A 12,736-nucleotide genomic window follows, 5' to 3' on the forward strand; every position below is an offset into this window, starting at 1 on the left:
ACAAACAAACAACTCCTCATTTAGAGTATTCTCTGTCTGTGTATCTGCCTACTAAGAACTGTGTGCATACACTAAAATGATAATGCAACTATTGTAGAGTTTTAGGAAAAGGGGACTCTCAATAATCCGTGTTGTTCTTGTAGAGTCTGCTGCTATCCAAGGAAGGCAGGAAACACCAATGTGAAATAACAGTGATAATGCTTAGTCATGTTTACAGATTATATTAAATTAATTGGAGAGTTTTCTTATATAAATAACATTTTCTTCTTCTTCCTTGATTAAACTGGATACAGTTAATTGATCATGATTATACCAAACATCCTGATCTTCAAGAAAGAGAAACTGTTTAGATGATTAACAAAAACCTTTACCCTCAAAAGTAACATAGTCTCCATTTAGTTCAAGTTTCAGGCTATTAAGATAAGCGCCAAACCATGAGGTTACATAGTATGATTTAAATCTTCTCTTTTGTGCTTTAAAACCAAAGCTAATTTGAATGTAAATACACATCCCCCCCCCACCATTACATAGTTATATCTTTTTCCTCCCAGACTCACTTCTTAGAAGTTAGTTCAGCCATCTACAAATACAGCATCGTTTTATATTAAAAACAAAACAAACAAAAAATACAAACAACAGATTTACAAATGAAAAGAAAAAGTCCTGTTTGGAGCCAACATGTAAATGGGTTTTAGAAGTATGATAGCTCTTCAGAAATAAAAAATTATTAAAGCACTAACAATAATATTTAACTACTGATTACCTGTGGAAGAAGACAATATTTCCTCTACCCATTAAATTAGTTTAGTATGCCTATCACAGATGAATGCCCAATAAATACTGTTGTTATTTCTCTTATTCTAAGGAGGAAAAGTAGTAGATTTTGAGTCTGGAGTCCTATGTAATACTGGCCTAAGTAATTGTAGACAAATAGGCCCCTTCCCTTCTCTGGGCCTTAATTTCCTAACCTATAAATGAGGGGACATCTAGATCATCTTTTAGCACTGTTCAGTTCTTAAATGATATGATCTAATTATCAGTTTTTTTAAACATGCTATAAGTTTAATTCTATGCTTCTGTCTTGTCCTGTCTTCACGAGAATTTACTCAGATAATATAATCAAAATTAATAAGAAAAACTTAAAGCAGGCCATCATTACTGATTTAAAATTATACAAGTCATTGTTCTCCTTCCTTAGGGTAAAAAACACTAAAAAAATTTAAGTGTTGAATTAAATTTATCAATGCATTTTTAGGAAGGGCATAGAGATTTCTTCTCTTTCTCTTCCTGCTCCCATCATTCTCTTTCTTCACTTTAGTTTCCTTTTATTCCCTTAATTTTTTTCTCTTTTATATACTTGTCTTTTCTAACTGGAAATGGTAGGAAAAATTCCTTTCAGGATTTTGGACACAACAAGGAGAAAAAAAAAATTACCTTTCCAGGTAATCCAAATGCAAAGAGTCCAAGATCTTCATAAGATGTCACAGCTGTTAAGAGAAATTATAACTGTTATTTTTACACAAAACTATTTGTGTGCCAAGTCTTACACAGAAGAAAGCTATTCCACTACTACCTGATAGCTATTGGACTGTCACACTAAATTTAAAGCAGAAGTAATGACTTTGGGGGAAACCTGAAAACTTATGATCCATAAAGACAGCGTCCTCTTAGAGTAAGTAGAGCTTAGCAATTACCAAGGTTGTCTAACAACTACCCAGGCTGCATAAATTCAAATAGAATAATTACTCAAGAACAACCCACTTCTCACTAAACAGTACTTGCAGACCACACTGTCCAAATGTAAGTTTTCATTGGCAACAGCTTCTGAAAACTGCCTGTGTAAATAAAACTTGATAAAGTACAAAAGTTGTATCATACTTTCAGACACATTCACTTTTCCAGGCTACCTAGGATATGATAATGTATTCATGATAGAAACAATACCCTCATCCTGCAATAAGGGTATATGTTTTCTTTTTCATCATAAAGAGTATGAAATTACATTTTCATTCCACATGTTCGAGAAGTGTGATCACAGAAAAGAGGAAAATTAAATGGCTTATAAAAGAACCAAATGTGTCCTTAGATGATAAAGCTTCATGTCATAACTAGTGATGTCACAGGTAAAAATGAGAGAAGTAAAAACATTTACATACTCCTAAATTTGAAAAGCCCTTAACCTCACAGTGCTTACCCTGAAAACAAAAAAGCAGGTTAGCAGATACTAAGGCTTGCTAATAGCAACACACATTTCCTATTGAGTCAAAGATATGGCTCATCATTTCTTAAAGAAAGTTTTCAGTATATACTCTCAAGATATACATAGGTTTCTTTACCATTACATTAACAAAAAACTCCCCTATACTTTCATAAACAAAGTCTACCACGTATGAAAAAATAAGCATTTTGGAAACCACATATGGTCTCTACATGTTATAACTATTACAAAGTCAGAAAGAAAACAGTGAAATGCTAAAAAAAATACGTTTAACTTAAGAACAAAAATTGTTAACATTTTAAACTTTTTTAAACTTTATTATCAGAGTAGATAGAAGAATTTCAAAACTTTTTGGATGACACAGCTATTTTTTATTTTATTATTTTATTTTTTTGGCCGCATCGTGTGGCACGCGGGATCTTAGCTCTGCGACCAGGGATCGAACCTGTGCCCCTTGCAGTGGGAGAGTGGAGTCTTAACCACTGGACCACCAGGGGAGTCCCAACATGGCTATTTTTTAAAATGTATTTACATACTGCTTAACAGTGGGCAAGGACAATTTAATTTTGAATTTGGAACATATAATTTGATTATAAGTAGGAACCTTTATGCTTTAACAATGAAAGACTTCAATAATAATCTTAGAGAGATAGACTGTAGATATATTTTAGAACATAAAATTAAAAAGCAGAGTTAAAAAATTCAGAACTGGATTTTTTTCCTCCTATGTGAAATGCTGAAAATCTTTTTTTCAAATACACATGTTCTAAAGTGAATGTCAACACAAAAATTAATAATTATTTCAACCAATAAATCTTTACTAGTTTGTCTTCATATTGCTAAATATAATTAAGAGATGATGTTATATAGGGGCACAATTTCTTATATTTAACATTCCAAAGCCTTGGTATGTATATTAAACCAGAAAATTCTCTAAATGTTAGCTGCTATCTAATTTGACATTAAGAAGGTAATTTTGTTACATATTATGTGTATGTGAACCAAGTCTCCAGAAGGTCTCTGATCTGTCACTATGAGGCACGAGATTAAAGGAACATCATTATTCATTTTCAGCATCCCTCTTTCATATTACAGTTGAAAGTGTTTGTTCTTTAAAAAAACTTTCCTTCCAAGGACTTAAAGCAAGGAGGCTTTTCAGTGTTACATATGGAAATATACCACATAATTTGCTTTTAAAATGATCTATTTGGGGGACTTCCCTGGTGGTCCAGAGGGTAAGACTCCACGCTCCCAATGCAGGGGGCCTGGTTTCGATCCCTGGTCAGGGAACTAGATCCCACATGCATGCCGCAACTAAGATCCCACATGCTGCAACTAAAAGATCCCACATGCTGCAACGAAGATCCCGTGTGCTGCAACTAAAACCCAGCACAGCCTAAATAAATAAATAAATAAATTTTTAAAAATTAAAAAAAAATTAAATGATCTATTTTGCATTAGATTCTTAGTCAGGGAGCAAGTTATCAAGATAATACTCTTTAAAAAGTTTGACTAGGATTTGTTTTATTTTTAAATAGCAGAAAACAAGTATAGATTGTATATTAGTAAACATAAAAAGCAAATAACTTTCCGATAAGCAAAAATAATGTTGAAATATTCCAAAAAGAATTGGTATTTCAATTATCTAAATTTAAATAAATTAAACATTTATTCTTAATTTTTAAATTAGAATATAACATTTATTACTCCAGAAAATATAATCAAACTAACAGCTTAATGAAGATAGTTGTAACTTCTGACAATAGTGGCATACATTTTAGCAATCTCACATTTGTTCTCTATTATTTTCTAGTTTTATAAAAATATCTTTAAGTACACCAAAGTCCCAAATTCAGAGTGAACAAAGTTTAGACTTTTAAATGGAGACTTACTACTATGTTCAAATCCTAACTCTACCTTTCAAGTCAGCAGGTCTGGCTAGTCATTCAGTTCTGTCACTGTCATCTTACTTCTTTTATGTTGCAAAAATTAGGAGTACTTTTCCATGTCTGAGACATCATTAGTATGAATAATGGCTTCTGGCTTAACTTCGAGGCTTTGCTAAGATAAAATATGTACACAGTCAGTCAAATGCTTTATCTCCACATATTCACTTTTTAATGGTTTTCTGGATCATCTTGACATACAAACCAAAACAACACTAGTGAAATACTTTGAAAATTCTGTTCTACCATTTGGACAATTAAGATGCTGGTAACAGTGTAAATTGGAACTGACTTTGGAATGTAATTTGACCAATGAACCTTGAAAATATTTATAATATTTGACCCCTGGGAGCTTGCATCTTAGGAAATAAGACTAACATCAGAGAAATCATTATATGCAAAGATACTCATTATGCATTATTTACATTGAAAAAAAAGACTACCTAAATGCTCAATAATGGTAAAGTGGTTAAGTAAATTATGGTATGTATATCTGGTAGAAATAATATGTAGCCATGAAAAACTATGTTTATAATAACATGAAAAATGTCAATATTAAGTGAAAAACATAGGATTTGATTGAATATGATCTATAAAGCAAAACACTCTTTCATATGATCAATGTTTTAATATCTTATTTATAATGTAAAAGATGTTTTGAGAAATATCAAAATGAGATGTGGTGATGACCAGTCACATTAATAGCAAATTCTTACAGAAGAGGAATAACATTAATTATGAAAATTATGAATTTAATTCGGCCTTTTACAGGAATTCATACAAGCAGTACTTGGCACAATCCTTAAATAAATAACTGAAAGCAGTCACTAGCAATCTATTTTAGGAAATTATTTTTTGATATTGAAGAAATCAGTGCTATGGTTTTGAGGGGATGGAAAGGCTGTAAATCTTAATCAAGTAAATTGGGGAAAAATTTCTTCTTTAACGTACCGTCAAGGCACACTTTAGTGCTATTTTGGCTAGACCAAGAGTTTGGCCTCCACAGGAATCGTTTGGAAAGCTGCTTCCCATGAAGTAGTGGAATATTTCCAGCTAGTTACTCCAGTGTTCCGTCTGCTTTGCATTTTTTCCTCAATGAAATAGGACAATTAATAAACTCTGGTTACAGTACAAAGCCCAAGTTTCAGCAGCAGCAATATTATCTTTGGAACTGGATTGAGGGATATGAGTTATTCAAATACAGTTCAACTCTCAGAAAGCAGGCCATTTGGAATGCACCCTTATTCTGAAATTCTTTTCTTTCTCATGTTTTCCTTCATTTTCCTCTTGTCTTTTTTCTCTGTAAGAGTGTCATGCAAGCCATTCATTTATTGAACGTCTACTATGCAATTGTATCACCACTTCTGGTCTTTCTTAATATGTATGTAAATGTCAGTTTACCAACTAAATGTGGCATGATTTTAGAGCACCTGATGTAGTAAAAGAAAATAGAATGCTAGAGTAGAAGGAACATCCTCCTTTCAATTTCACAGAGGTGAGATACTGCAGGCAGAGAAAAAGTTCTAGGATCCCAACATACTGCTTGGTTCTGCAGTGAACAAGATTTACAGTCATTCATATCCTATAAATGCTATTCACTGGTTTTCAACTTTAGACTCAACTTACACATAAAAAATGAATGACTTGCATATGATTACAAAACAAAGTAAATATTGTCAACCTTGACAATATAAGGGTACAGCAGAAGGACTATGGGAAATAGAAAGAGAACAGGGGAAAGCAAGGATAGGAGCACTAATACATACAACATAGCAGAGTCAAGACACACCATCTAAAGTCCATGAAACAAAAATAAAACTTTAAATATATTGTTTATACTGAGCCTGCGCTCTAGAGCCCACGAGCCACAACTACTGAGGCCCGTGCGCCTAGAGCCCATGCTCCACAAGGAGAGAAGCCGCCGCAATGAGAAGCCTGCGCACCGCAACGAAGAGTAGCTCCCATTCGCCACAACGAGAGAAAGCCCGCGTGCAGCAACGAAGACCCAACACAGCCAAAAATAAATAAATAAATAGATGAAATTAAATAAATAAATAAATAAATGTATTGTTTACAGTTACAAACAATCAGTGAAAGAATTATTGAATACAAACTAATGAAAATTAGAAGGGGAAGGATTAGTGCACCTGAGCTAAATCTTCACCTTCCATAATGAGGTGTCAACAGATAAAATTTAAATCACTAAATAACAGTAGAAGAATATTATTTAGACTTAGGAAGGTAACTCCCCAAAAGAATTCAAAACGAAAACTCTAAATGTTGCTAACCCAGTGAAATGGAACTAGATGTGGGGGAGAATGAGCGGGGAAGTGCTTCAAGTCCTCCTGCGCAAGTGCACACACACATACGCATGTACATGCACGTGTGTGTGACTGTTAGTACCTTGATAAAATTAAAAGAGGAGGTTAATTTAAAAATATGTGTAACCCTGCAGAGACTCACAGCCACCTTCCCTGCAGCCCAATAACAAAAAGTTCAGTTCTGCTACAGGAAACATTCCGCCCTCAAGGCAAACGATACGAAGGGATAATCACTACAAGAGCAGGGTATGCACACAATCTAGCCTAGGGTTTCTCATCCCGCCACTACTGACATTTTTGGCCTGGGTAACTGTTTGCAGTGGGGGGCTGTCCCGTGCACTGTAGGACGTTTAGCAGCATCCCTGGCCTCTACTCACTAGATACTAGTAGCACCTCACCCTGCCCTGCAATTCTCAGCTGTGACAACCAGAAATGTCTTTAGACGCTGCCAAATGCCCCTGGGGGAGAAGAATCAAGGCAAGATGAGAACTACTTACTAGCAGAAAGGATGAGACAAGAACACCATTCAATGAAGATGGAGTCACATAAACAGCCCACTTAATTGTGAGAATATTGAACTATGCTCACTAATCACAAGAAAAAGATACGAAATTATAAATAGTTTGGACAGCTGACTATCACTCCAAACAATAAACAAATTGAGATGGGAAATACGAATAGGAAATAGGAATCTACTGTCTTTCAATCAGTTTCAATCTCGTTCGCTCTCACAGTGACAGCATCTCACAGTGCTGAAGGGGATTCCTTGTGACCTTAGCAACCCATATCCTTCACACAGCGCCCAGACCAAAGCTGGGGAAAAATAAAAGGCTCTCAACTTTATTGAGAAACGGTGTATTGGTGTCCAACTTGTCATGTAAATGTTGTACACTCTATTTTATAGACCATACAAGAAATTTTCAAAGGTACTTTTGACTGTATGTAATTTATGCCTTGTGTGTTAATTTTGGAACTTTTAAAATAGTCCCTCTGTAGCTCTAAGCCATTCATCACCCACATATCCAGCTTTTATTAACTATCCTCTGTATGTCACGCACAGTTCGGTAGATGCTGAGAAAACAATGGTAAATGCTTTCAATATACACTAAATTTTCCAGGAATACAATTACCATGTAAATGGATGTTTGGTTTTGTTTGGAAATTTGCCAAAAACTGTTCGCCATTTAGGAAAATCACATCACCAACAGCATTTATTTTGTTTTTGTTTCTCCTTTACTTGGCTACATGGCATTATATTATATATAAATACTGTATTAGTTTCCTATGGCTGCTGTAACAAAGTATCACAAATTTGGTGACTTAAAACAACAGAAATTCAGGGACCTCCCTGGTGGCGCAGTGGTTAAGAATCTGCCTGCTAATGCATGGGACAGGGGTTCGAGCCCTGGTCCAAGAAGGTCCCACATGCCGTGGAGCAACTAAGCCCGTGCACCACAACTACTGAGCCTGCGCTCTAGAGCCCATGAGCCACAACTACTGAGCTCTCATGCTACAACTACTGAAGCCCACATGCCTAGAGCCCATGCTCTGCAACAAGAGAAGCCACCGCAATGAGAAGCCCGCGCACCGCAATGAAGAGTAGCCCCCACTTGCTGCAACTAGAGAAACCCCTTGCACAGCAACGAAGACCCGATGCAGCCAAAAATAAATAAATAAATAAATTTATTAAAAAAAAAATACAAACAGAAATTTATTTTCTCACAGTTCTGGAGGTCAGAAGGCCAAAATCAGTCTCACTGGGTCAGTATTAAGGTATTAGCAAGGCCACAATCCCTCTAGAGGCGCTAGAGAAAATCTGTTCCTTGCCTCTTCCAGCTTCCGGTGACAGCTGGCATGACTTGATTTGTGGCCAAATCACTCCTATCTCTCTGCCTTTGTGGTCATATTACCTTCTCCTCTTCTGTCTGTGCTCTCCCTCTGTGATACATGTGACTGCACTGAGTCCACCAGAATAATCTCCCTTGCAAAGTCCTTTTTTGCCATAAATGATAACATTCACAGGGATTAGAATTTGGATATGTTTTGGGGGGGCCGTTATTTAGCCCACTACAGGTAGGTTATAATAGCTATAGGAATTTCATTTTAGATAGTAAAATGAGCATTTAGATTTTTTTTTTTTTAATAAGAGGAGGGTGCTGTGATGGATAGTATTTCAAATCACTGCTCTGAAGGGTTTCAGTAAAAAAAAAAAAAAATTGGGGAGAACCAGGGGCCATTTTACTCCTTATTTATTTCCTCATCATTGCTAACAATTAAAATCCTCATAAAAGAATTGTCACCTTACTTTAGGAAGAGGAAGATAGGCGACTATGTTCTCTTTCTCAGTGGGCTCTAGGAAGGACCAAAATTCTCTTTGGAAGCAACAACTGGTGAATCCCAATTGACCCTTTTTAAACCACTTCAGTGGCTTCTCACTGCCTCAGCAAAAACTCCAAGTTCCCTAGGATCTGACACTTGTCTATCTCCTCAGTTTCACTTTCTTCTTTGTACCTCATGCATAAATAATAGTAAACTATTTTTGGTACCTGAGTAAAATGTTCAGTATGTACCTTTGTATATGCTGGAATATTCTCTCTTGCCTTGTCTGCTAGTCAAATTGCTTTTTAGCTCATTCCTCCAGGAATATTTACTGAACCTCACACTCCCCACCTCCACCCAGACAAGGCAAAACATTCCCTCCTCTGAGCTATCACTAATACCTTGCACATATTTAAATTACCACACTACATTATGAATTATTTGCTTATGTGTTTGTCTCCCCTTCTACATTATGAGCTTTTTTAAGGGAAGGAAGTGAGTCTTATTTACCTCTGTAATCCTAATAGATAATGAGTATAGAATGAATGAATGAACCTCTATCCTGGGCTTCAGTTCTAAGACCTGTCCATCTAGTTTTACTTCAAAGTCCACATATCCAAAACTGAACTCATTTTTATTTTGAACTAACATCTGCTGTGTTCTTATGTCCATTAATGACACAATCATTAATCCAGTGGCCTATGCCAGAAATCTGGGAGATATCCTCAGACATCCTCTTCTCCGCATTCAGTCTAACTTCCCCACGTTCCTTAACCTGTTTTTTTTTCCTTTATTCTCCTGTTAATACCTTGTCTCAATCTCCCACTATTGGATTCTTAGATTTTTGTAACAGCCAGGCTTGACTACTAACCTACCCAGGTACTGTTAGTGCAAATTAGAGCTAGACAGACAAATGAGAAAGGCACTCCCTTCAAGAAGAAGAGAAAGAAAAGTTTCCATCCTGAACACACGCATGAACACATCCTGAAGGCAAGCATGGCCTGGAGAGCTGACTGTGTCTTTGTGAAAAGAACTACTCTAATCTGGAGGTGGCTCTTAGATCTGCTACTTGGTTGTTGTCCTGGGAATTCCCTCTACTTCTCCCCTGTGCTAGATTCCCTATTTTTTTGGTACTCTTTAACTTTGGTAAATGGCTTCCTGAATTGCTCATTAAGTAAGAGTGCACGGGAGATAATTTTTTGAGTCCTTACATGTATGAAAATGTCATATTCTTCCTGCACACTTAAATGATAGTTTGGGTGGGTATAGAATTTTATACTGAGATCATTTCCCCCCCAAATTCTGAAGGTATTGCTTTATAGTCTTATTTGTAGTACTTCCTGGGAAGTCTTTTGCCATTATAGTTTTTGATTCTTTGTATAAGAATTTTGGTCTGTTCGTTTCTCCTCTCTGAAGCTTTTAGTATAGTTTCTTTATAACTGTATTTCTGATTTTTCACAATTATGCACTTTTTTAAAAATTAATTTTTATTGGAGTATAGTTGCTTTACAATGTTGTGTTAGTTTCTACTGTACAGCAAAATGAATCAGCTATACATATACATATATCCCCTCTTTTTTGGATTTCCTTCCCATTTAGGTCACCACAGTGCATTAAGTAGAGTTCCCTGTGCTATACAGTATGTTCTCATTAGTTGTCTACTTTATACATAGTATCAATAGTGTATCTGTGTCAATCCCAATCTTCCAATTCTTCCCCCCCACCTTGGTATCCATACATTTGTTATCTACGTCTGTGCTTCTATTTCTGCTTTGCAAATAAGATCATCTATACCATTTTTCAAGGATGCACTTGATACGACTTCTTTTACAATCATTATATTGCTTACCAGGAAAAATGCTTTCAATCTGGAAACTAATTTCTTTCAGTTACAAAAACTTTGCTTGTATTATTTTGTTGACAATTTTCTACCATCTAATTTTTTCTGTTCTCTTTTTGTGGAATTCCTATTATTTGCATGTTGAACCTCCTGGACTGATCCTCTCATTTTCTTATATTTTCTCTCCCATTTTCAAGCTCCTTGTCTTTCACCCCTCAGGAAATGTCCTTAACTTTTTCAGCCCAGCTACTAAATTAATTTAAAATTTCCTTTTTTACATCTAGGACTCTTGTATTCTCTGACTATTGCCTTGTAATAATTTCCTGTTCTTGGTTCAACAATGCAATATCTTCTTTTAGTTCTCTGAAGCTATTAAATATAGTATTTTTTAATGTTTTCATCTGGTCTCTGCATTATCTGTTTCCTCTTTTCCTCTGAGTTTGTTTCTTTCCTTTTTTTTTTTTTTTAACAGACTTCATTTTTAGAGCAGTTGTAGGTTCACAGCAAAATTGAGCAGAAAGTACAGACAGTTCCCACATTCCCTCTAACCCCACACACGCATAGCCTCGCCCCCATCAACATCCCCCACCAGAGTGGTACGTCTGTCACATCAATGAATCTACGCTGACGCATTGTTATCACCGTAAGTCCATGTTTAGAGTTCACCCTTGGTGTTGTACACTCTATGGGTTTTGACCAGTATAGTATCATACAGAATAGTTTCACTGCCCTAAAAATCATCTGTGCTCCACCTCTTCATTCCTCCTTCCTCCCTAAACCCTGGCAACTACTGATTTCTGTCTCCATAGTTTTGTCTTTCCCAGAATGTCACATAGTTGGAATCATACAGAATGTAGCATTTTAGATTGGCTTCTTTCACTTAGCAATATGCATTTATAAGGATCCTCCATGTCTTTTCATGGCTTGATAGCTCATTTCTCTTTAGTGCTGAATTATATTCTATTATCTGGATGGACCACAGTTTATCCATTCATCTACTGAAGGGCACCTTAGTTGCTTCTAAGTTCTGGTAATTACAAATAAAGCTGCTATAAATATCCATGTGCAGGTTTTTGTGTCGACATAAATTTTCAATTCATTTAGGTAAATACCAAGTAGTACAAATGTTGGATTGAAGGGTAGACTCTATACCTTTTCACCATGCTCTTCACACTTGTTTTGTTAACACGTTACTTTCAAAATTACAGAACAGATACTTTCTCACATTTGGAACTTGCATTTGGAGTAAGAGAAAAAGAGTCCAAAATAACTCTAAGATCTTTGGCCTGAGCAACTAGAAGGAAGACTTATTATTTAATTAGATGAGAAAAGACTGGAAGATGTAGATTGGCAGTGCAAAAATGGAGAGTTTGATAAATTTGAGATTAATATATTAGATATCCAAGTGGAAGTATCATGGAGGAAGTTGGATATGAGACTGAAATTCAGGGGAAGAGATGCAGGCTAGGGGTATAAATTTTAGGGCCGTAACGAGCCCAAAAGTGTAAAAGAAAAGAGATCAGAGGAATACTGCCAGGGTATTCCAATGTTTAGAAGATGGGGAGATGAAAAGGATTCAGCAGAAGAAAAGAGAAGGAGTATTCCGTGAAACAGGAAGAAAACCAGGAGAGTATGAATAGTGTTTTACAGAGGAAGGTGTGATCAACTGTGTCAAATGCTGATGACTAGTCAACTAAGATGAAGACAGAACTGACCACTGGATTTAGCAATGTGGAAGTTGCTGGTACAATAATTTCTGTGGAATAATGGGGAAAGCCTGACTGAAGAGTGTTCAAGAGAGAATAGGAGGAAGGGGAAATACCTGGTATAGACAACTATTTTGAGGAGTTTCACCATGAAGGCATAGAGCATACTGAACAAATGTGGAGTCATTTTTAAAATGGAAGAAATTATAGAATATTTGTAAACTGATAGAAGAAAACAGAAAGGAACAAAGATGATGAAAGAGAAGAGAGGGAAGAAAGTGCCTGGAGTAACGTAGGTGAGAGCAGATGGGGTCATAGTATAAGCGGAGGGATTGGCCTCAGATAAGAACACAAAGAGTTCATCCAAAGTAACAGAATATATAGCA

The 12,736-nt window shown here is 35.9% G+C and overlaps 1 protein-coding gene across 8 annotated transcripts in view; it reads right to left on the minus strand.

The window, feature by feature from the left end:
- Positions 1-12,736, minus strand: part of SLC38A6 (solute carrier family 38 member 6) — an 80,516-nt gene that overhangs the window by 60,378 nt on the left and 7,402 nt on the right. For all 8 annotated transcript variants that reach the window (XM_082450443.1, XM_082450442.1, XM_082450438.1 and 5 more), the window contains exon 4: positions 1,435-1,487. In XM_082450443.1, the coding sequence (XP_082306569.1) occupies positions 1,435-1,487 (53 nt within the window). The remainder of the gene's footprint in view (positions 1-1,434; positions 1,488-12,736) is intronic.

The sequence above is a fragment of the Balaenoptera physalus genome, assembly GCF_965194825.1.
Source record: "Balaenoptera physalus genome assembly, chromosome: 2".
In the NCBI taxonomy this organism is placed as follows: domain Eukaryota; kingdom Metazoa; phylum Chordata; class Mammalia; order Artiodactyla; family Balaenopteridae; genus Balaenoptera; species Balaenoptera physalus.